General features: G+C 40.7%; 1 protein-coding gene and 2 long non-coding RNA genes across 5 annotated transcripts in view; 1 reads left to right on the top strand and 2 right to left on the bottom strand.

The window, feature by feature from the left end:
* Window positions 1–249: 249 nt before the first annotated feature.
* Window positions 250–3,513, bottom strand: LOC118494774. Its single transcript, XR_004896964.1, has 2 exons — window positions 1,377–3,513; window positions 250–1,346 (listed from the first exon to the last, which is right to left on the bottom strand). It is a non-coding gene; the product is annotated as an uncharacterized LOC118494774 (long non-coding RNA).
* Window positions 3,514–3,960: 447 nt separating this feature from the next.
* sh3gl3a (SH3-domain GRB2-like 3a) overlaps window positions 3,961–25,282 on the bottom strand; it is a 52,561-nt gene continuing 31,239 nt past the window's right edge. The window contains exons 2-11 of one of the 3 annotated variants that reach the window (XM_031292735.2): window positions 18,618–18,686; window positions 17,398–17,470; window positions 17,136–17,279; window positions 14,177–14,310; window positions 12,033–12,191; window positions 10,699–10,802; window positions 9,215–9,339; window positions 9,056–9,088; window positions 7,509–7,574; window positions 3,961–4,498 (exon numbers count right to left, since the gene is read on the bottom strand). In XM_031292735.2, coding sequence (XP_031148595.1) covers window positions 4,296–4,498; window positions 7,509–7,574; window positions 9,056–9,088; window positions 9,215–9,339; window positions 10,699–10,802; window positions 12,033–12,191; window positions 14,177–14,310; window positions 17,136–17,279; window positions 17,398–17,470; window positions 18,618–18,686 — 1,110 coding nt within the window. In that variant the 3' untranslated portion in view covers window positions 3,961–4,295. The remainder of the gene's footprint in view (window positions 4,499–7,508; window positions 7,575–9,055; window positions 9,089–9,214; window positions 9,340–10,698; window positions 10,803–12,032; window positions 12,192–14,176; window positions 14,311–17,135; window positions 17,280–17,397; window positions 17,471–18,617; window positions 18,687–25,282) is intronic. The other 2 variants (XM_031292736.2, XM_031292737.2) reach the window with 2 other exon arrangements.
* On the top strand, window positions 9,267–12,304 carry LOC116045225. Its single transcript, XR_004103882.2, has 2 exons — window positions 9,267–9,360; window positions 12,014–12,304. It is a non-coding gene; the product is annotated as an uncharacterized LOC116045225 (long non-coding RNA).

Here is a 25,282-nt window from a genome sequence, read left to right on the forward strand (position 1 = left end):
TCAGTCTTAAATCTGTAAACAAAGTCAAACACTTTGGAAATGGATGGTTAGTATAGATGGTTTCACGGTGACTGCATAACAATGCAGTCTTCTTCCCTGCTGTTTTCTGGAAACTGAATGCAGGAATAAACTTCTGATGGACATTCCTTTCTGTGATGTGTGGTGTTGTAATGTGTTGCAGATGGCACCCTGTGCTTAAAGCTCCCCATTATCCAACATCCAAAATCTCAATCTTTAGAAAGAAAAATGTATCATGCAATATCTTGAACATCTAGGCAATTGCAAGCTAATAGTAAGTATCCAATACATTTTCTTTATTTTCTCGCTATTGTATAAAGTCTTTGTTGTTTTATTGGTCCACATACGATAAAAAAAAACTAATAGTCCATCGGGTACATTTTGGGACAAACACCCAATATAAATTAAGGAAACATACACACACTTCTGGAGAGAAATAGGTGTTTTGTGTAATTTATGAGAATAATTTTGGGTTCCATAAAAGCCGGTATTAACATAGTGGTTGAACAAATAAAGGCTGGCACTAAGAAGGGCAGCTAAACATTGAGTTGGGGTGGGATTACCTGTGCTGTGATAGCGCACTTGATACATTCAGTATAATGAATCATCAGTGCATCAGTCACGTCATACTCACCATTGTGCTCTTTGTTTTGTTTTTTAACAGAAATGCTGTTTTCATTCACTGATTATTAATCCCAATCATGTCTGCTTTGCCTTTTTTATTGAGCGCCGACAAGTTACTATCAAACTTAACATTTCCTGCAAATCTTTCAAACTAAGAGCTTACTAGGAACAGCATGTTATAAAAAAAACTTTAAATACTATCTTCAAGGTTCCTTAACACAGAAACCCTGGGCTCTGCTGGATAATGTCACAATCATATAGGTTTCTGTTACTCTTCTCTGTTGCAGCTGTGAACAAAACATGCTATAGTTGCTAAAATTGACCCGGAATCCAAAAGTAATCATTAGCTTCCGTCCACCATTAGTGGGGCACGTAACACATTTTTAAACAATGTGGTGTCACAAGAGCGGTGAGTAGGACCTGACCCTGTTGTACGGATGGAAATAGTGCTGTGAAAATGTATGTTATCCCGAATGTATCCAGGCATTTATCCAGACAAACTTTTGAGTTTGCATCAACATGCAATTAAAACAGGTTTTCAGGGTCTTTGTAAATTATAGTGGTCTAGACCTACACTATGTATCTTGTTATGATTTGATACCATAAATAAAATTGAAATTAATAAAATTAATCTAAAACAAATAATTATATATAACAAATCTGCAGATAAGGTAAATAAAGGATATCATTTACAGTAATTGCCTCTTGCACCCTCTTGTCTGGGGGTGGAATACTCTAAATCAACAGTCAGGAGGACCGACTGCTGGTTATCAGCTGTTTTACCAACTCCCGACGTGATGGGAGTTCCTAAAAAAAACCGCAGCAGGCCTTTATTTAACCTACAGCTTATCACTAGCCAATCAGAGAGCTGGAATGAGCTTCACAAGACAACAGGATCATCTGCTTCCACGGACATCTGATTTAAGATACATTTTCCCCAATCTACATCACAAAAAATGAGATAGTGGATTCATTATACAGTAGTACAGTCATAAGAACATCTGTGGTTATATAAAGCTAAGCATCTACCACTGTGACTTCACGTATACATGTGATGCGGCAGTGATTCTAACCCGGTTGTGAACAACGCAAAGTGCAACGCTGAAGAAAAGGAGAAAGTAAATATCGACAAACAAAAAGGTGCGTGTCCATGAACATATGTGCTGGGTCGATTCTAAAGCTTCAGTGCAAACAAAGACGACATTCCAAAAAAGCAATTTCATATGGTTGCAGTGTGCCAAGGCATTCATCCCTATTTGACACAGAGTGGGCCATTCAGTCCTTACATTATGTCACAATAAGTCAGAGCATGTAAACAGTGAGAGAAAGAGAGAGAGAGAAAGAGAGAGGGAGTTCACTTCAGTTCCTCACAGTCGTAAAAACAGGCGACACTTAAGAGCGCAGCAGGCAAACAGGCAAAGTCAGTTTGGGATAGGAGAAAAGACTAGAACAGACAGACAGAGTTACAACACGGTACAGGCCCGCCTGAACACAGGCAGAGTCTAACAGAGTAGCCATTTACATCCCATAATGTTTGCCATGGTCCCACTGGAATGTGAGGCTGTCAAGCACTAACTGTGACTTAACTCTAACTAGGTGGGCTCACTGTCCGGGAGCTGTGAATTGAAATGTTCACAAAATCATAACAAAGCATGTCTAAAATAAATAGTTTGTGTTGAAAGAAAGTTTGTCATTCAGCAAAAAGCCTACATGGACAAAATGTTGTATTTTGATATTTTTAAGGATAACTAGGGTGTTATTTTTGTAACCTTGGCCATCATTTCTATCACACTGAGTAATATACTAGCATTTATTTGGAGTCATGTTTCTGGCCACATTCACACTCCTCTGGTTTTGGTCTCCACCAGTCTGGATCAACAGAAGTACATATCCAGGATAACTGCCTGACATCCAGCACATGGCGGTGCATGGCAGTGCATGGCGGTGCATGGCGGTGCGTGCATGATTGTAAAGCCGCATGAAGAAAATGTTTACGACAATCTCAGCAGTTAACTTCAGGAGTACAACGTTATCATTACTGATAGAAATAACGGCCAAAACTACGACAACAAGAACAAAGCTGTAATCAACTAGAATTATCCTTGAACTTTGGCAAGACTTCCCCTGAAGGCCTCACAAAGAGTCATAAGGAAAAGCACAACATTGTTTTAAAATACAAAAAAAAAAATAAAAAAATCTGTGGAATACAGCACTTTGGCGGCCATATTGGAGGGCTTTTAGGGCTGAGAAAATGCAGAAAATTTTTTTTCTCTTAAACATACAGGCCCGACCATCAACTCATCAAGTCTTCATCTCTTTTTTAAAAGGTCTAGTCCACCCAAACTTAAAAAAAATTAGATTTTCTTAGCCATCTTTCTATTATATTATTATTCTATATTCCCCTCCATTTTATTGGGGAGGAGCCATAAACCTTAGAGACAAACATCAACAAAACTTGGACAAATAATACCAGAACTTTCTGCATGGTTATCTCAGATACTAGAGGGTAGTTTGAGTGAAGTGACTCTTTAAATGGCATGCTGACTCATCTGACTACATTTGTACTTGGGTAATGTTAGCTTCTTAGTGAGCTAGTCTGTTGTCAGCATGATGCGAGACGTCTATGACAGTTCAAGCAATCGCTCTGATGGGGCTTGTGACGCAAACACAAGGCCTCTATCTTTTTTGGAGAAGCTATATGACAATGTAATGGGATGGAAAATATCCTGAAAGGCATATAATGTTCCTAATGTGACTATGATGTAGGGCTGGGCAATACATCGATATTATATCGACATTGATATATGAGGCTAGATATCCTCTTAAATTTTGGATATTGTGATATGACACAAGTGTTGTCTTTTCCTGGTTTTAAAGGCTTCATTACAGTAAAGTGATGTCATTTTCTAAACTTACTAGACTTACTAGCTGTTCTGTTATTTGCCTTTACCCACTTAGTCATTGTATCCACATTATTGGTGATTATTTATCAAAACTCTCATTGTGTTAGTATTTTATGAAAGCAACCATAGTCAACCCTACAATATCGCCGCAATATCTTCATCGATGCATTTGGTCCAAAATATTGTGATATTTGATTTGATAGCTCTACTATGATGCAAATAAAAGCAAATCAGTTGTTTGTAGTTAGAAAAAATTTGGTCATGATTTGCAGCGGTGAACTTTAAAAGATGTTAATGAGCCTCGGCTTGTGGTGAGGCAAGCAGTTTACCCAGATCAAGCAGATCAGCGTCATCTGAGGGGGCTGACAGGATGGATTACAGAGTTTGACGACTGCTAGACATTTTTTTTTTTTTACCTTGGTCAGGACCCAAAGGACACAAAGGTTCCAACCAGGGAGAGTGTCCCACTTAATGGCTTGGGTTTCAGTTGGCTTCAGATTCATAAATATCATCAGAGAAAAACAACGTAATCTTGGAAATTTGAACTTAAGTCAGTTTGGGATCAAACTACAGTACTACCTCTCTGGCTCGAAAATCAGAAGACAGGATTTGTTTTCCCAGCTTGGGGCTGAGCTGGCCCCACGTGCATGTTGCGTCCCGAGTCGGGCTGAGGCCAGAGGCCAGAGGCCAAGAGGCTGAGTGGGGCGAGGCAGGCGTTTGGAGTCTGTGCGGGACTCCAGGTGCCGGCGTTCACTGAGGCAGGGGGACAATCACCTCCACGTAGTTGATGGGGAAGAAGCCCGACTCTCCGTGGATCATGCCCTCGTACCAGTTCTCGTCTATCTGGTTGGTGAGGATGATGATGTCGCCCTCCTTGAAGCCCAGCTCGCCCTCGTTCTCCGGCTCAAAGTCGTAGAGCGAGCGGCAGCACGGCTGGTCCAACACCTCGGACTCTGCAGCACAGGGAGACATTAGGACACGATCCAATCGTTATTTCACTTCAGCACAGTGATGATGACAAATGGCTCCTTTACTACCTGGTATGTCACTGAAGTGTAAATGTATATATTAGGGGTGGGGAATGCCCAATTTTTTTTACCAATGAATCACCTAAATACAGTAAGGAAAATAAGTATTTGAACATCCTGCTATTTTGCAAGTTCTCCCACTTAGAAATCATGGAGGGGTCTGAAATTGTCATCGTAGGTGCATGTCCACTGTGAGAGACATAATCTAAAAAAAAAAACTAACTATATAACTTTTTTTTTAACTATTTATTTGTATGATACAGCTGCAAATAAGTATTTGAACACCTGTCTATCAGCTAGAATTCTGACCCTCAAAGACCTGTTAGTCTGCCTTTAAAATGTCCACCTCCACTCCATTTATTATCCTAAATTCGATGCACCTGTTTGAGGTCGTTAGCTGCATAAAGACACCTGTCCACCCCATACAATCAGTAAGAATCCAACTACTAACATGGCCAAGACCAAAGAGCTGTCCAAAGACACTAGAGACAAAATTGTACACCTCCACAAGGCTGGAAAGGGCTACGGGGAAATTGCCAAGCAGCTTGGTGTAAAAAGGTCCACTGTTGGAGCAATCATTAAAAAATGGAAGAAGCTAAACATGACTTGTCAATCTCCCTCGGACTGGGGCTCCATGCAAGATCTCACCTCGTGGGGTCTCAATGATCCTAAGAAAGGTGAGAAATCAGCCCAGAACTACACGGGAGGAGCTGGTCAATGACCTGAAAAGAGCTGGGACCACCGTTTCCAAGGTTACTGTTGGTAATACACTAAGACGTCATGGTTTGAAATCATGCATGGCACGGAAGGTTCCCCTGCTTAAACCAGCACATGTCAAGGCCCGTCTTAAGTTTGCCAATGACCATTTGGATGATCCAGAGGAGTCATGGGAGAAAGTCATGTGGTCAGATGAGACCAAAATAGAACTTTTTGGTCATAATTCCACTAACCGTGTTTGGAGGAAGAAGAATGATGAGTACCATCCCAAGAACACCATCCCTACTGTGAAGCATGGGGGTGGTAGCATCATGCTTTGGGGGTGTTTTTCTGCACATGGGACAGGGCCGACTGCACTGTATTAAGGAGAGGATGACCGGGGCCATGTATTGCGAGATTTTGGGGAACAACCTCCTTCCCTCAGTTAGAGCATTGAAGATGGGTCGAGGCTGGGTCTTCCAACATGACAATGACCCGAAGCACACAGCCAGGATAACCAAGGAGTGGCTCTGTAAGAAGCATATCAAGGTTCTGGCGTGGCCTAGCCAGTCTCCAGACCTAAACCCAATAGAGAATCTTTGGAGGGAGCTCAAACTCCGTGTTTCTCAGCGACAGCCCAGAAACCTGACTGATCTAGAGAAGATCTGTGTGGAGGAGTGGGCCAAAATCCCTCCTGCAGTGTGTGCAAACCTGGTGAAAAACTACAGGAAACGTTTGACCTCTGTAATTGCAAACAAAGGCTACTGTACCAAATATTAACATTGATTTTCTCAGGTGTTCAAATACTTATTTGCAGCTGTATCATACAAATAAATAGTTAAAAAATCATACATTGTGATTTCTGGATTTTTTTTTTTTAGATTGTCTCTCACAGTGGACATGCACCTACGATGACAATTTCAGACCCCTCCATGATTTCTAAGTGGGAGAACTTGCAAAATAGCAGGGTGTTCAAATACTTATTTTCCTCACTGTATGTTCTGTTTATACGGTGCCGCTGACAGCGACTACATCATATTGGTTTCCAGCAAAACAGAGAGAAAGCAGAAAATGCAGAAAATCCATGTTATGTTTTTTACAAATATATAATGGAGAAAGAAGAAGAATTTAGGAGAAAAACACTAGGCTATTCTCTGAAATTATAAAGTGACTGACTGACATGTGATGTGCATTCTTCTTAGTTTTTACAAATGTCTCATGATGTATGGTCTCTAGAAGTGTATTATTTAACTTTTTGTTTTGTTAAAGGAAAAGAAAATCGCAATACTCAATACTATTGAATCGCAATACTTCTAGAATGGAATACAAATCCAATCAGCACCCATGTTTCGTGAAAAAATCAAATCATATTTTCCCAGCCCTAGTGTATATATATATATATATATATATATATATATATATATAAAAACACTAAGGTGGCAACTAATGATACATTTCATTATCAAGTAATTCATTTATTTTTTTTTATACATTTTTTCAATTAATCGTTGGATCATAAAATGTCTGAAAGGAGCCCGTGGAATGTGGTTAAAAGCCCAAAAATGCGAATACTGTATGGGGACCTTGACTGGATGGAGTTTGCTCAGTTGCAAATACTCAGTACTAGTACTGAGCCATCTCCATGACAACCAGAGCAGACTCCATCTGCTGACGAAGATCGTGAGATGCGGTTAAAATCAAAAATCAAAAGCTAGTAGGTGGACCTTGAGTTCAGATTTCCTGAAAGATTTTTTTTTTAACGATTTATTTTGCCATCTCCATGACAACTGAGCCAACTCCAGCTACTGATGCAGACTGTGAGATACGTTTCAAAGTTCGGGAGAAAAATAGTAAGTGGACCTTGAGCGGATGATTTCCTTATTTGTCATTACTCAGTACTAATACGGAGACATCGCCATGACAAATGAGAATACTCCATCTGCCGATGAAGAACTTGAGATGTGGTTAAGAGCTCTGGAAAATGATAGCAAGTCTACCTCGTTCCAAACTATCGTTTCTAAGATCATGAATGAACTTCATACTTTTTTAATTGTTTGGTTTTAATGAGACTGACAGTCCAAAACCCCAAGGACGCTCATATTTGAGCAGTTGAAACCATTATATTATTATTATATATAATATTTTTGCCTGACATTGTTGTTGGTTAATTGTCTGTGGATGAATCTTTTCAGGACTGATTTCCACAGACGTGGATGCAGAGTCGGTGTGTGTTACTCACCGTGAGCGTCGCCATTGGTAGTGGGGCTCTCGGGCCATGTCAGAGGAACAGAGGTTATATGATCAGCTGGGTGACATGGAGAGACGCATGGAGATGGTGTTGAGCACAAGACAACACAAAAACAATGAGCACACTCAGTGAACAATGGAGAAATCATCCCTAATGTGCCCTTTAATCTACACGTGTGCCACTCCACACTGCATGACCACTGGCTGTGTCTGACTTTTACCAGAAGAGGGCGGCAATGTGTTCCTGGATGAATGTAGTCTAGAAAAAATGAAGTTAAGCACAACTATGAATGAACAGGATCCAGTAGGCTGGCCCTTGAAAAGACGGTCGACCCACATATTGGCGACACCCATTCTAAAGTTGACTAAAAAGAGGAATAAAAAAATCATCTTTTACAAATTGATCTTAATGCCTTAATTAAGAAAATGAGGAAAAATCCAATCTTTAAGGACACCAATTTTCTTTGTGAATGAATAATGTATCATAAATAAATAAATGTTCTTCCTTAAAATACAGGGGGCATAAGTAAGTACACCCCTATGTTAAATTCCCATAGAGGCAGGCAGATTTTTATGTTTAAAGGCCAGTTATTTCATGGATCCAGGATACTATGCATCCTGATAAAGTTCCCTTGGCCTTTGGAATTAAAATAGCCCACATCATCACATACCCTTCACCATACCTAGAGATTGGCATGGGGTACTTTCCATAAAACCATCTCTCAATGCAAATCAAACCAGCTATTAGGCTAACTGAAATAAAACCATGCCAATCTCTAGGTATGGTGTAGGGTATGTGATGATGTGGGGCTATTTTAATTCCAAAGGCCAAGGGAACTTTATCAGGATGCATAGTATCCTGGATCCATGAAATAACTGGCCTTTAAAAATAAAAATCTGCCTGCCTCTATGGGAATTCAACATAGGGGTGTACTTACTTATGCCCCCTGTATTTTAAGGAAGAACATTTATTTATTTACCATACATTATTTATACACAAACAAAATTGGTGTCCTTAAAGGTTGGATTTTTCCTAATTTTTTTAATTAAGGCATTAAGATCAATTTCCAAAAGATGATTTTTTTTATTCCTCTTTTTAGTCAACTTTAGCATGGGTGTCCTAATTTTTTCACATGACTGTATTGGCGTGTGGGGTCGTTCAGTTTTTACAGGAGTTGAGTGTGCTTATGGCCTGGGGAAAGAAGCACTTTAAAGTCTGTTTTAAATAACACCAATTAGCTCATATTTAGTGATAGAATAGCCACATTACTTACTTTTGACTGTAATTATCATTTTTCAGCGGTAACTGCCATGCAGCTTTTCACTTTTGTAAATAAGGACAAACTGCTGGTAAGTCACATCTGTTTATGAAGCTGAAATCAATTGTCATTAAAAAGCATACAGACTCAAATAGCAGCAAACAAACAAAAAGGCCTTTTCTGGATACTGGTGGTTGGGAAACAATAGAGATGTTTACTGTCAGTTTCAAAAGATCTAAAAGATGCCTTACACCTAAACACTTTATAAAGGGCTACCTACTTTTCCCATTGACTGGCTGGTGGATCTGGATATCTGTAAGGCATAACAGAAAAAAAAGCAGAACTCAAAGCAAACAATGAGGATGGGGGTGCTGACAGATAACATTACAGAAAAAAAAGAAGCAAAGGTGAAATGAAGCCAGGGCTGTGTCAGCTGTACCGGTAGATCGGAGCGAGGAGCGGTAGGACAGGCCGTTGTGCTGACTGTTGTCCAGGAGGTCCACGTTGCTCCTGATAGACTTTGGTTTGAACTCTCTCTTGGGCCGGCTGCTGGCTGTGGATATCCTGGGGGGAGAAGACAGCAGGGTAAAAAAAATGAATTCTAAAAAAAATGACGTAGGAAAAAGACGTAAAAAAAAGATGTTTTTGATATCTTATACGTCAGTAGTCTGTTCTTATGTCTCCATTTTAAAATGTTATGTTTGTTTTATGTCTGAAAGCATGTTAATTGAGGCACGCACACACACGCACACATACACACACACGCACACATACACAGGCACCCACGCGCACGCGCGCACACACACACACACACACACACACACACACACGCACACAGGGTAAAAATATACTTATACGTCAGAAGTCTGTTCTTATGTCTCCATTTTAAATTGTTATGTTTGTTTTGTGTCTGAAAGCGTGTTAATTGTGCTGCTGCCTGTCTTGGCCAGGGCACTGCAGTGCACAGCAGTTTTCCGCCTCTCAGATACAGTATTGAGATGTCTCGCTCTTTCCTGTTTTTAATATCACATTAAATGAATATCTTTGAGTTTTCGACTGACTAAACAAGACATTGACAAGACATCACTTTGAGCAACTAGGATGGACATTTTTCACTATTCATTCAGACCAAACACTTCATTTTTTACGATTATTTTCTGGGCATTTCCGCCTTTAATCACTGGGACAGCTTGGACATGAAATTTAAGAGAGGGGGGGGGGGGAGACGTGCAGGAAATCACTGCAGGTTGGATTTGAACCCTGGGCCTCTGCGTGGAAGAATAAACCAACTGAGCTACCCGGGAGCCCAAACTATTCATCGATTAATCGAGATAATAATCGGCAGATTAATCAATAATGAAAATAATTGAAGCTACTTAGCAGAGTTTCAGGAGCAGGACCACGCCTCAATCAAGTCACCTCCTGCTACCCCCCCCAACCCGTTTTCTTTTCTCTCTCTCCCTTTCTGCCCCTCCTTTTCTCTTCGAGGATCCTGAGGAGTTCGCCGAGCCCGAGAGCTATGGCGGATTTCCCCATCGAAACTTCCCCCAGCTCGATGCTCATCTAACCTCAAAAATGGAATCATGTCTTCTCTTAATAAATCCTTAAAACGTACCTTGTTGATGGCGTGGTCCTTGCTAGTGAATCGCTAGTTGTAGCACTACTCCAAAACGACAGAGTGCATGTAGGTTGCATGCTGGGAGTCTGGTGCCAGGAAGCTGTAGCACGTTCAGCACACTCATTCAAGTACATACGACACCTCAGTTTCTAAATCTACTGCTCACAGACGCCACTGGCATCCACGCTTTCAATGTCACAGCCACGCTGGGTGAAATGACTTTTTCAGAGTGAGCCTGTGATTCTCACACAGGGGATGAAAAGCTGCAAAGTAATTACCAGTGTGGCCTCCAGCCCCTCCCTCACCTCTGCTGCAGCTTCCCGCTGAGCTCCTGCAGGATCGCACACGACTGCCTGTGGTAGTCCACGGCCGCCTCGATCAGCGCCGCCAGCTGGCTCACCTGCTCCACCTGTGGGCCGCGTGGCGCACACACACACACACACACACACACACACACACACACACACACACACACACACACACACACACACACACACACACACACACACACACACACACACACACACTCCAGCTAAGTGACATAACTCCTTTAGAAAACTCATTACCCTTAATACTGTATACTACTTAAATACTTAATACTGTAATGTATCATTATAATGGGCATACAACTATCTAGTAATAATCTGACTTTGTATGCACTGAATGTGCAAAAGTGTAAAATCCTGCCTACTTTTTAAGCATGTCTCTACACGTGTGTATCAAACTTCTCTGCATTATCTGCTTCAGAAAACTGTAAACTGTAGGCGTAGACAAAAAATTCAGTGTGGTACGCCTGGCTCTGTCTCAGAATGTCCTGATGCGTCATTTCAATGGATACCTGCCAACCAATCAGAAACAACTATACTGACTACATCTAAACTATTTCGATGTCTGTCACATCAATTTCTCACTTATTTAATATCGATATATCTACCCTTCATGGTAAACAGCTGGCTGATGTTGCTTGCTGCTGTGCAGGATCTCACAATTCTGTAACTCAAACAACTCATTTTTTTGGACTCATGTTTTTATTAGGGCTGTCAAACGATTCATTTTTTTTAATCGCGATTAATCGCTGAAGTTCTATAGTTAATCGTGATTAATGGCATATTTTATCACATGATTAAAATTCTATTATTTTGCATTTCAGAACAGTTTTTAAGTACATATTAACAATCGAAAGCAATTTTTACCAGTGTATCTTGATTGGGAATAAAATGAATGCAAAGAAAGTTTCTTTATGAACTTGATTTTAAGAATTGTAATTATTTATTTACTGTAAACAAAAGAAAAATATGTGAATCTGTCATTATTGCACAATTCCTCCAAGTACCTAACTAAAAAACTAAAAATCCCTATCCTTACTAGAGTCAATATAGTGTTTAGTAACTCCTATATAGGGCTGTCAAACGATTAATTTCTTTTAATTTCTCTGAATTTCTGCGATTAAAAAAAATGTATCGCATTGCGGCGGCCCTTAATCGCATCGCGATTAACGCGTTAACGCTGACAGCCCTAGTTTTTATATATATAATTTCTAGGCATTCGCATGTTTCTAGTTAGTAAGTTGACATGTTTAAATGATGTTTAATACTCCCTATTAGCCTATTGTTCCTTTAGAAGATCTATGCTCTCTTACGTCGTTCTCCAGGAAGTTGAACATGCTCCTCTCGGCCAGCTCTTTGCTCTCGTCAAACTTCTCCACAGCCTGCCGGATCTCCTCGTCTGGGATCTTCCCCTGACGCTTCCTCTTATAGTCAAAGTCCAACCGCCGGCCCTCCAGCTTCTTCAGGTGGTGCTGCAAACACAGACAGGAACATGTATCTTCGTCCTGTGCAATGGATCATTCTTCTAATGTATCTTTTGTATCTAAATTCACACAAACATAGTGTGCTAGTAAAGTAAAGTGTCTTGAGTACCATAAACAAGTACTACATAAATAAAATGTATAACATAATAAGTCATTTGTTTGTAAGTTATCTGTGAATTCAGAGAAGATTCATGAACACATCAGGTTCAGTAAGAGCAGAATGACCAGCTGTGAGTCAAGGGGTGGACTATACCATTAGGCTAGGTAGGCAATGCCCGAGTCCCCCAACTAGAGCAGCGACAGTATGGATACTACTACTATTCTCACTCATATACAGTACACCCTGAAATAACATACAGCATAACAAATAATATAACGTGGAGTCCCCTCCAGATGCATCTTTCATCATTGTCGATTGCCAGCCAGTCAGGCAAATGTAACGGCGTGCACTTAGTGGTTACTTTTTAGATTGAGATTTGATATAACATATGATCAAGCAAAATGTAATGCAGTACCAGAGAATGCAAACTGTGATTATAAACTGTCCAGGTGTATATCAAGTAATTAAAAGTAGCTCCATCTCAAAGAGACTTTAAATACTTCTGATTCTGAGGATGTTAGTCAATTTAAAAATACTTTTGTACTTTGACTTAAGAATAATTTTTTTTTGTTTGAAAGCAGGGCTTTTACTTTTCACAGAGTATTTTTTTATAGTGTAGTATTAATGGTTGGATCTGAAAACCTAAGACACACTGCATGCATTCTGTAGATAGGGTTTCCCGCAGCACTTTGCAGTTAAGGCGGCCGCCTAAGCAAGACAAGCCTGCCGCCTTAACTACGTCGTCAAAAAATCTAATGAAGCAGAAATGCTTAATGGCAGATAATGTCCATAATAATTGGACTTTGGGTTAGATTTATTGACAGTTTTCAGTGGTTATGAGGAGCAATATGAGAGAGAAATTTGGTGACCACTGATCGTTGTTTAGGTACATTAAACCACGTTAAGCTTTTTCACGTTAGGACTTATAAAGCCCATGAGAACCGTGGAGAGTCAACCCACAGCCGCTCCGCTGCCCTGCTGAAAATGTGAAGCAGAAACGCTTAATGTCAGATAGCATCCATAATAATTGGACTTTGGGTTCGATTTTTTTACAGTTTCCAGTGGTTATGAGGAGCAATTTGTCGTTTATTCACATTTAAAGGGATAAATCGCCATTTCACAGTCGCGTGTGTCGTTGTTTGTGGGAGTTAGTCAACAAATGTGCGGGCAGCTGAGGCATGCCCGGGCAGACACGGGGTGAGTGGACTTACCGGAGCGTTGGCATATGGCAGGCAGAGAGCATTTATATATGTATCTCTGTCCATTCTTCACATTAGCGAGGCTTTCTTCTGTTGTTTCAACGAAGTGAATACATGACGAAGTCACTGGAACTATCCATCACCTCTCGCGCGTGGATTCTCAACGTCCCAGCTGTTGCCCGGTCTTTGAGACACAGCCGTTTTTTTCATCATGCTATTGCGGTTAGTTAGCGTAGTTAAACACCACACACAGTGAAATTACGTGTCCTGTTTTTATTTCACGCATACTATCTGCTTTGAGTGAGTGAAGCTATGGGCTGAGCTCTGTTATCTCAGAGCTGTTTGTTTTGGAGAAGAGTTGTCAGGCGAAGTGGAAGAGAGCGTGTCACGGAGAATAATGGGAGCCATGCGAGTAACACTGTTATAGAAAACTAACAAATTTTCTGCGGGAAACCCTGGAAATGAAGGTAACGTTCAAGGCGACACTGGCCTGACAGCAGATTACCGCTCTTGGCACATCCTGGAAGTGTTGTCACATTTCCCCTGTGTTGCAAACATTAGTCTCTCACAGTGCAGTTTGTGTACCCTGCCAATCATACATTTAGAAATGGCACACTGCTTGTGTTTCACCTTGTATGAGCTCAGTTACCAGGGCACAGGCTGCTGCAACGTACCGTGATCTCTTTCAGGTCCTTGTCCTGTAGAGTCTGCAGCGGGTCAATAAAGTTTTGTTTGACACTTATGTCCAGAGAGTCCTTCACGTCTGCCATCTGCCTCATGGCCTCGCCCATGTCCACCAGAGCACAGCCTGCAGGACGCAGAGACAATTAAAAGCACATCTTTTCAGTGAACCTGTGTGCTCAGCAGGGCACTATGACACAGAAATCATTTGGACACATGCACCACGTCTTAGTTCTAGCCTCACAGGTTTGCTGCATGTCTGTGATAGTGTTTGTTTTTAAATACTACCTTTTTGAAATCCTACGAATATGGGACTCAAAGTCTGAAATTGTCAGTAGAGAAATATCTTAGTCTCTCTATTGTGGGTAGAAGGCAAAAAAACTCTCAAAGCCCGCGGGCCAAACCCGGCCCCTCGCAAATTTTGATCCGGCCCACAAATAAATTTAGATTCACAATAAATTATAGCCCGCCTTGTTGTGCGCCAAACCAAAATATGGGAAACAGTTTTTCAGACTGCAATTACACAAAACTCAAAGCAGAAATTTGGCAGATTTGCCGACTTTGAAACTCATAAATTCCCACAGACCCAGAGAGTTTGCATATTCAAACGTGTGAAACAGGTGTGAGTCGGGTAGCCTTTTAAAAATGTAATCAACGATTGTTTGCTTGAGTAAACTCTATGATGGCTGGGGAACATTTTTCCTGACTTTTTTTTAGGGCTTTTATGTGGACCAAACTGTACGTGAGAAAGCTATTTGAGACATGCAACAATACAGGCAAAGATATTTGATATATAAAAGCATGTCAATAAACTCTACACGTCTGGCCCTTGATGTGATTCTCATTTTCCAGTGTGGCCCTTAGTGAAATAGTTTGACATCCCTGATGTAAGAGACCTCTTCTTTAAAATGTCAAAAAAAATGTGGATCAGAGTTTCCCAAAAAGCCCAAGATGATGTCCTCAAATGCCTTGTTTTGTCCACAACTCAAAGATATTCAGTTTACGGTCACAGAGGAGAGAAGAAACTAGAACATATTCACATTTAAAGTGCTCATATTATGCTCATTTTCAGGTTCATAATTGTATTTAGAGGTTGTACCAGAATAGGTTTACATGGTTTAATTTTCAAAAAACACCATATTTTTGTTGTACTGCACATTGCTGCAGCTCCTCTTTTCATCCTGTGTGTTGAGCTCTCTGTTTTAGCTACAGAGTGAGGCATCTCACTTCTGTTCCATCTTTGTTGGGAGGCGCACATGCGCAGTAGCTAGGTACTGCGCAGTAGCTAGGTACTGCGCAGTAGCTAGGTAAGGATCACATCATCTAGCTGTTTGTTTCTACAACTTCAGTTAGTACAAGGCAGGATTAGCCGGGAGACTTCTTCTAAACGAGGGCGCACTTCCAACTTTGCGTGGAATACCTGCGGAACAGGGACATGCAGGTAGTTATTTTGTAGATTATGGTGAACTAGTGTGTGTTGTAGCAGTGTTTTGCCATTCAGAACGAGCTAGCATGCTACGGTTAGCCACCTTGTTTCGGCTATAGTGACGTAAAAAGCCCTGCAGATTTTGACCAGCTCACCCGGAGACTGAAGGCAGGACACATTCAGAAACCCGTATCTCACTCAAAACAAGCATGGATTTTTTTTTTTTCAAAGTTTCTATGCGCGTGGAAACATAACTTCCACCCCAAATCCCAGAAAAAGTTTTTTTCATAATATGGGCACTTTAACAAGCTGCAGTCAGAGAAGTTTGAATTTTTTTTCATACAAAATTAATTATCAAACCAATTAATTGATTCATCAAAATAGTTGCTGATTAATTAAATAGTTGAGAACTAATCGAATGATTGATTCATCTTTGCAGCTCTAATACAGAGCCAAGAGGAGGTGCAGAAGTCTAGTTTCCTCTCAGACCCCTTGAATTACAATATGTTGAAAGATTAGTATGGAAGTTTTGCCCGACGACTCCGAAAATAAACTGCTTTCCACAGCTTTAATCACTTAAGCTGTAAGTAGTCACTTGTTTAAATAGTTCAGAACTCTCAAATGTGCATAGGGGGGATTTTCATGAACCCATGTTTACACCCCAAACTTCCATGATGCAAAACCGTGTGTAATACTGGATTTAGCAAGTATTATTTATCAGTGACAGGGGGATCATAAAAAGAGACTCTGAACACCATAATTCATGTCGGCAAGTGCCCATCTGTGGGCAGAACCTAAATCATGTTTCACAACGATCAGCAGTTCATGTTTTATTTGGCTATAGTAGTCAAAACTCTCAGGTTTAGTCTAATTTTCAGGACAAACAGGACAGGATTTGGGACAACTGCTCCTAATTCGGGCCTGCCCTGATTATTTCGGGACGTCAAGTCACCCAACTGTGGAATAAATTTGCCAGGCTCTATGATCAATACTTTGGGGATCAGTTTCAGTGCGGGACGTTGAAACAGTGCGACAGCTGCAAACTAATGGCTTCGGATGGAAAATGCGTCACGATGTTTTGCTTCGAATTTTTCAGGGAAAGAAATGTGTGCAGAGTCTCATTTTGAGACCCTGTGCGGTTGATAAATAAAGCCTGTATTGACAGTGTGTTATGAGTGAAGTTTTGACTGTATACACTTGCAGGCGTCTGGAGTTTTGCTGGGATTACAAATCTAAAATCTGAAAATTAAAAAAAAGTTGAAATACTCCATCAGGACGACAGGAACTGGAGAGAGTTGGGACGGCAGGACACGCTAACACACTAACTGTGGTTAAACTGTACTGCCTGCCTAAATTCTCTTCTCAATTGCGTGTTCATTAAATGCTCCTGTGTAATTCCTCAAGCTCTCCTGAATCTTCTTCGAGTATGTGAAATGAGTTGCGCTGCTCCTGAGTATTTCCTGAACAACACTGCTCTGCAGCCCTGGCCACTATCTAAGAAAGTCTGAGAATATGAGAATGGGTACCAAAGACAGAGTCCTCTCCCAGGTCCTGGCCGTAGCGCAGCATGCAGTCTCCCAGCAGGCCTTCGCTCTGAGGGTAGCCCGTGGCCTTCACCTGCCCTCGGATCTTAGACATCGTGTTCAGCATGTTCAGCTTGGCTCGAGAGGCTGCACGGGAAAACAATCAATACACCACATACTTGATTCATTTTGCCAGACAGTGTTGTGGTGGTAGATACAGCACATTCTTTAACAGAATAAGATAGGATCCATCTTTTTTTTATACCTGGGTTAGGCTGGAGGTATTCTGTTGTTTTGGACAAGAGGTCAAACACCGACTTGTTGGTCACCTCAATTTTCTAATGGGAGCAAGATACGAATGTTAAAAGAGACGAGATGTTGCAGTTATGTGTAAATATATTCTGGGTCTATAGGATATTTCAAACATTACATTCAGTTCATGATTCAGTTGTCCACGCTGGGCTCATGGTTGAATATTACAATGTTTTACAATGATTCACAATGTGAATGACGGTACTAATGACTGCTGATAAAAAATAAAAAAAATAAACATCCAAAGTGTGACGACACTTATCACCTATTTTCCTATGTTTTTGTGTCTAAGTGACTGATGGGAACAACAATCTTTGACATTGGTCCAGTATTACGTGAGATCGCTGCAGTTGGCAGAAGCGAAACAAGCTACAATGTAAGTTAATAGGGCAATTGTCCAGCTTGTATTTACCTTCACAAAAGTGCTTGTTTTGCCACTGACAAGGCTCAGATTAATATTCTAAGTGTCCGACAACATTATGGGAAGGATTTCTAAGGAGGTCGACCTTTCTGTTAAAGAGTAAGATCCTTTTTTTTAAAATAAAAACATCCGCAAAATTGCGTTCACTAAACTCACCAGACTCCATGTTAATAAACAGTAATTTTACCATCGTAAAATACACTTCATTCAAAGTTGACAGAAACAAAATAAAACTATGAAAAGCCGTTTTCGGTCGTCTTTCCACTTTTCCAACCATCACAACTCTAGTTTTGGTTGAAATAAACACATAGTTTACAGATTTACATGTGGAAATATGTTGGCTCTATACACGCTAAAAGTATTGTTTTTTTAAATGGAGTCTGGTGGGTTCAGCATAAAGCGACTTCAGAGCTGTTTCTGGTTAAACAGAAAGGTCTCAAAGAGGTTTTAAAGGGCTATCTATGAAGGCATCCTTTCCATAATGTTGTCAGACACTTAGAATATTAATCTGAGCCTGCTGATATTTTCTTTCAACTAACAAAAAATCTCTGAGTGTCTTTAGCTATGTGTCGTAGCCTTTCGCGATGTGGTTATTGCGCCAGTTGATATTGCGATGGCGATTAAAAAAAAACATATATTGTGCAGCCGTATTAGGAGCTCTTATCTCCTGCCTGTACTATATAAAAATAACCCTGCACTGCCATGTGTGACACAATGCATCCACCATGAGAGCAAGTCTGCTCTGAACTCACCCTCTCCATCTCCATGAAGTCTTCATCCAGCTTGGTCCCCTCGGCCCCGCTGATCTTTTCACTGAGTAGCTGCACACAGAGAGCACAGAGAGCATTATGGAGGACTGAGAAATACAAGTCGTTATAGTTTTTGGAACCGGAGCCAGGCCAGCAGGCAACGGAACCGGCTTCAGCAGCCTTTACGGACATCCCGGCAAAGGCAAAGAGACTGAGGAGGACACTGAGGAAGGTGTGGTGTAGTCTAATGCATTGTAGTGGGTATACTGTACTGTATATGTATGGGCCAGAATGGGACTTTGGGGGGGATGGGGTCTGGGATGTCCACCCCCGGGGAAATTTTGAGCGTCAAAGACTTCATTTCCTGCATTTTGATACACTTTTATGCACCAATTCACAGCTGAAATACCTTTATTTAGCCTATGCAAAGAAAAAAAACTCAAATTCAAAATATGTCAAAAATATAATGGAAAGTATGTTGTTGTGTGTCATTGCACATTTTTAAGTGGGTATATGGAAATCCTGGAGCTTTCTTAGTGAGTATACTGCGTATACCTGCGTATCACGTACACCACTGCGAGGAAGCTTGGAAGAGAAAAGGAAGGAGTGACCGAGCAAGAGAAAATATCGGACAGGCTTTTAGCCGTCGGCGAGAGATTTGCGAAATAAAAGGCTGCAAGTCAGACGGCGAGCCGAGCTGGCCAGGTTGCTGTTGGACGAGTCGGTACTAGTAGCTGGCTGGCTAGGCTGGCTATGTCTTGTGTTGTTGCACTGGCTTGATGTTTGGCTTTTGTTAGCAAAGTTGTGGACTCGCTAGTTTTTGATCCTGAGTAATGTAATCATAATGCACGCGCACAAATCTGACCATATTTACGACAGCGGCGTCGCCGAAATAAACAGTGCAACTTACACCGGTAAATCTAAAACTATTTAGATTTTTCGATCACACTCATTTACACATCCAGGGCTGCTTGAATGACCTGCAGCTCTGCTACAAACACACACACACACACACACACACACACACACACACACACACACACACACACACACACACACACACACACACACTTATATCAGTTTAGGGTTATCTTTTGGCTGAGAGAGCTGCCTTTCTCCTAACATCACTTCATGTCCTGTTCCCTGATAATGGACAGGTTGTAATTACTAACTCAACATCCAAAGGATTATGTGGGCTCATATATGTTGTATAATGTAGCCATATCTCAGTACAGCTATAACCTTGTCAATTGCGTCATCAGGATTTAGATGACATCATCATCGTCCCAATCTGTCTCTCTGCTGTTGAGCTTGAGTACAGACCGGTTCCCATCAAGTTTAGCCGAGCTGTACCATATTATGAAAAGCACATGCTGGAATTGAAGTGCAAATCCCCCCCAACTAATGACTAATATTGGCATAGATCCAGTTTCAGTTTGAATTTAATTTTAACTGTAGTCCAAACTTTTAGTAGTAGTTCTACAGTGGTTACCGTGGGGAAATGATTTAGTATCAATATGGTACATCTCTGTTTAATGTAACTTATGAGCAGACCCAAACAGAATCTGCAGATTTTTATTTATTTATTTTTTTCAGCTTTCAGTGACCCAGAATGAAAATCTGCGGAATTTAGCTTTACCTTTTGGAAGGAAATGTCCTAACATTCTGAGTGTTATTTAATTATTTTTAATTTGTTTAAAAAATCTGGGAAAATTCTGCGGGATTTTGCCTGATACGCAGAATATGAATGAACTGATCACGATGACCATGAAAACTACTATATTCACCTTTTCCTTTTCTTTGCACTCAGAAAGAAGACTTTGAGAAGCAAAAGCGCTCTTGTGCCAAGCCAAGCAAAGTGAGGCGCCATATTTGTTTCTTTATGAATGCCTCTATGTTTACCCACAGTTCCATATCACTGTTAGAAATGTGTCATATGACAAATCATGAATTTAGTTAGCGTACCATCAGGATAGATAGACAGGGATTGAAAGAGTACTACAATATTTTACTGAAGTACTTTTGCTTAAAAAAGTTGCATTGCTTGTCTAAAGAACGTGTAACTTTTGTTTTTACTCTGTAACAGATGCAAGAAGTTGAAATGTAGCAAAGTGCAATATTTGAGATAATAAAGACTAAAATTAAAATGAATGATTAAAAAAAAAGGTACAAGTAAACGGAAAAACATTGTGTTACAGTAACGAGTGTAAATGTATTAATTACTTTCACCCCTGCTTACAGGGAAAATATATATAACTTGATGGCACATAGTGAATGATAGGCATGGTTTCAGATGTCAGATAATAATTAATAAAAGTGCGTTTGACTTTATCCAACCTTTCATAAACAAGCAATGTACTTTTAACAAAGCAAATGATTGTATTGTTGATCAGTTTCTCTTTATAAATTCACATCGTAATGAGTGCAAGTGAGAGATTTGCATTTGTGATATGGACTTAGTTGTTTAGGTTAACGATTGCTTCAATTAATAAACTGATATTAATACATCCACGGTCAACACTTAACAGCAGTGATACTATTGACCCTGCGTGGATTTAAAAAGGTGTGTCAAACAGAGGTCTGGGACTTTGACACCATTCCCCGACAGATTTTAAAGAGGATTAAAATTCTGTGTGGTCAAATAGTGGACTAATGCTGAAAGACTTAGGGCAGTTGGCCAGTTAGGAAGAAAACTCAGATTGCAGGTCAGTCACTGACTGATTACAATTGAAAAAAAACATCCCTTTCCCAGTTCAGTAGTTCTTATAATTATGTGTTGCAATTTACTTTCTGACGAGTCTCACATTGCCAGACCTTCCTCCACCACGCAGCATTTTGGGATGGGAGAAAAACGTGTTCTGGTTATGGGCATTGAATTTGTTGAATTTGCTGTTTATCAGACCCCAGATGAGACAAGAAGCGGTCCCTCTGACTACCTGCTGTGGGAGACGTATTTCCCCGACACCCTTTATTCACTTACTGTTTCAAAATGTTTCCAGTTTAGTTTGGGGGTGCACACTGTTAAAAACCAATGTGAACATTTTTTAATGTTCCCCCAACATTTTGTTTTGTTGCTAAAATATGTGAAATGAGCAGTGCAATAAAAATCACCTGTTTTGCGTATCCTAAGGTGGCGTCTATTTGCTGGATTTTTCCTTAGCGGTTGATAACTAGATAATAAGCCCACTGCTGCCGACGTTATTGTTCAAATTTTGACACCAGATGATTGCCAGACCTTCCTCCACAGCATTCTGGGATGGGAGAAAAACGTGCTCTGGTTTATTGGCATTTCTTTAAACCAATCACAATCGTCTTGGGCGGTGCTAAGCGCCGGACGGAGCCACGGTGCCTCTGCAAAATAGCCTCGGGAAGGAACTTGTTTTGGTGCAACATGTGTACGTTGGATGTAAGGTTGTTTTAGTCGTGCAACAAAAAAAACTCAGATTGGACAGATAGTCTTGCTAGCTGTCTGGATTTACCCTGCAGAGATCTGAGGAGCAGTTAACCATAGTCCTCATAAATCCACCAGAGTTTAGAAAGCCAACACAAAGGAAGAGGAAGGTGACGGACATCCTGCCGAAAATGAGGGACATCCGGCGGAATTTCCGGAAATCAATGAAAGGTCGTTGATATAGACTACTTTCTGATTAACCCACTTTCATTCTTTGGGGAGGTGGGATAGGTGTTTCATAATTCTTCTGTTTCCTAAGGCTTTTCCAGTCTTCTTCTTATCAACTCTACACATGGTGCGTTGGTAACGGCCCTTTAAGATGCACTATACGTTTGACTAAAATTAACAACCACAACTCAGTGTTCTAAAACCACACACTGCTGCATGCAATGCATTCGTGAAAATATAGAAATGTTTCATGAACCATTAATGAAGCTGGCCCTGAAAGTAGCACTGTAGTCACTGTGAACACACTATGAATGGAAGGAAATACCAACAACAAAAAAAGAGGATTTGGAGCTTTTCAGATGGCAGTTGTGTTATGTAGCCCTCCTGCCAACATATGAAACAAAACGACAGTACAGGGTCTTCCTTTAGGACGCGTTTAGTAAAGTAGCTGGCAGACGGTGATGATGGGTGCTGCAGCACAAACAAAGCCCAGCTAAAAGTAGCCCAATTGGCAGCTTTGTGAACAGCACACCATTTAACATGGAGCTACTAAGTGGGAGAACCCAGAATAGAAAGAAGACATGAGTCATCATGACTGGTGCTGTATGGCAGAGTCAACAGGGACATTAGGTGTCATATATGGAATATAAGGATTAATAAGTGCTGGATCCGGATTGGCAGAGAGCATGATAACTAAGGAACTGTGTCCACATATCGTTTTTTTTCCAAGCGCCAGGGTCTTTCATCAACTGTTCCCAGTGAGAAGAGAGCGTAGGCGCCTGCATGCGGCCTCCAGGAGAAATAGTGCTGATGAATAGTAGGCCTACCACTCACATGCAAATTGATGTGATTGCTAAGTCTCAAAACTTATCCTGAAATAAAACAATATATGGCATACCTAGCTGAGCAAGTTGAAGGCCTCTAGTGGCACAATTTGAAAGACAAGAAAATGGGACGTTGCAGTGATGAAGTTGGGAAGACACAAATGCATGCATTACAGTTTCAGCATCACAAAATGATAAGGTGGGTCCAATTTTTGCAATGCTACTGAGATGGAAAAAAAAGTGCTGTCTTGGTAAATTGCCAAATGTTTGAAAGGTATTTATCTAACAAATAGGGGTGGTAATCTTCACTGGTCTCACGATTCGATTACGATTATCCTGCATCACCTCCTCAATATTATTATATAATGCTGCACATGGTTTTTCATCAACAAATTCAAGCAATATATATATATATACATATATTCAATTATAAAGAACAAGAGCACACAGTGACAGCAGTCCTTTAGAATCGAATGAATTTCACAGTATAGTGTTCTTGGGTTTTTTCATACACTTGATCACAGTTTAGCCAGTCCCTCCAGAAAAACGTGATTATGCACTCGCATAATTCAATGCATAATCAGCCAAAGTCCGCATATTTATGCGGGGGCCGCATTTTTTCAAATATGCCGCACTTTCGCCGCATAAATTACCGATTTCCGCGCAATATATGCGGGGCTTGCATGATTTCATAATCCCCGCGTTTTCGTTGCAAAAAAGTCACGTATATCTTAACAGAAAGTTGAAAAATGTTGGGTTTACTTCACACAAGAGCAGCCATTTTCCCGTTGCCATGGGAACGTTATGACGTGACGTAATTACGCGACGTGCACATCATCGAAAAGCTGCAAACCCCGCGATGAAGCCATGATGAAACCGCAGTTTTTGCAAGTTCCCGCAATTTCATCACATAAAATTGCATAAATATCCCGCATATTCCATCGCATTTTTTAAGAAAACGTGCCGCATAATCAAGGATTTTTGCCCGCAACAATCACAAAAAAACTCTGCATTTTTCTGGAAGGACTGTTTAGCACTCTGTGCTTCTGCTCTCATGTTTACTTCACTAATGATCATCCATACAGGGGAGCAACACAGCAATATGATCCATAGCATTGAGTACAATTGAATCCACAATAGAACTCGACTTTTTAAACTATTTTCAGATTATTGAAAATAGTCTGAAATAGAAAATTAACTGAAAATATTTTCAGATAGAAGATTAAGGGATGAGACAATTCCATTCACATCGGTATAGTTTAATATTGCGTTACATAACCCATTTCTTCGGTAAAGCCGTGCCAAGCTAATTTGGTGTGAACTCAACACTGCATTGCAAATACATAGTTTGACAAAAAACTTGCCACTTTAATCATTTGCACCATCGCTACTGATGCTACAACAAGCTATGATGCTACTATGATACTTGCATCAGACCAGTTTTGTCTACAAATCTGTCCCTATGAAATAAACAAAACATAAATACAGGTCAATCATAATCCAAACCCTTACCTTTCAGTAGTTTAATAAATGCAACCACACTTCGGTTATTTAGCTAACCTGGCAAATCTAAATGGAAATGGAGATCCACACTGCCCCTCTCCCAGTACAGGTGTGAGTGTGTGTGTGTGTGTGTACAGTACCAGTCAAAAGTTTGGACACACTTTCTCATTCAAGTTAATGGGAAAGTGTGTCCAAACCTTTGACTGGTACTGTATGTATGTATGTGTGTGTGTGTGTGTGTGTGTGTGTGGTCCAAGGCTGTACTACAAGTGCTGCCAGCAATAGGAGAGTTATCGGTACCAAGTGGGTCAGAGCCTGGATAAAATTAGCAGACTCCAAGTGGAGAAATGAGCCCATTCTGGCTGCCAGAGCCTTTCTAGGACAGTGGTGTGTGTGTGTGTGTGTGTTGGGGGGGAGGGGGGGGGGTGTTACAGGAAGGTACCACTGTACATCTTAACAGTCTGGGCCATCAAGTCATTTGCTGTTACATCCTTAAGATCATGTTTTTCAACATTTTGGAAGACACTTATTCCCTTTCTCTGTGAATGTGATGCAACGAAAGATCGATATCAATCTCATGTCTGTGTGTTAGGTACGGGGCGGGGGGGAGAGACAGCTGGAAGAAGTTGTCAACAGTATGTGAAAAGGGCGTGTAGTTCCATATGAGCAACAGTTTGCTTTATTTGCAATCATTTCTCAGAAGCATCATATGTCAGTGTTTC

This window comes from Sander lucioperca, chromosome 3 (assembly GCF_008315115.2).
Source record: "Sander lucioperca isolate FBNREF2018 chromosome 3, SLUC_FBN_1.2, whole genome shotgun sequence".
Taxonomy (NCBI): domain Eukaryota; kingdom Metazoa; phylum Chordata; class Actinopteri; order Perciformes; family Percidae; genus Sander; species Sander lucioperca.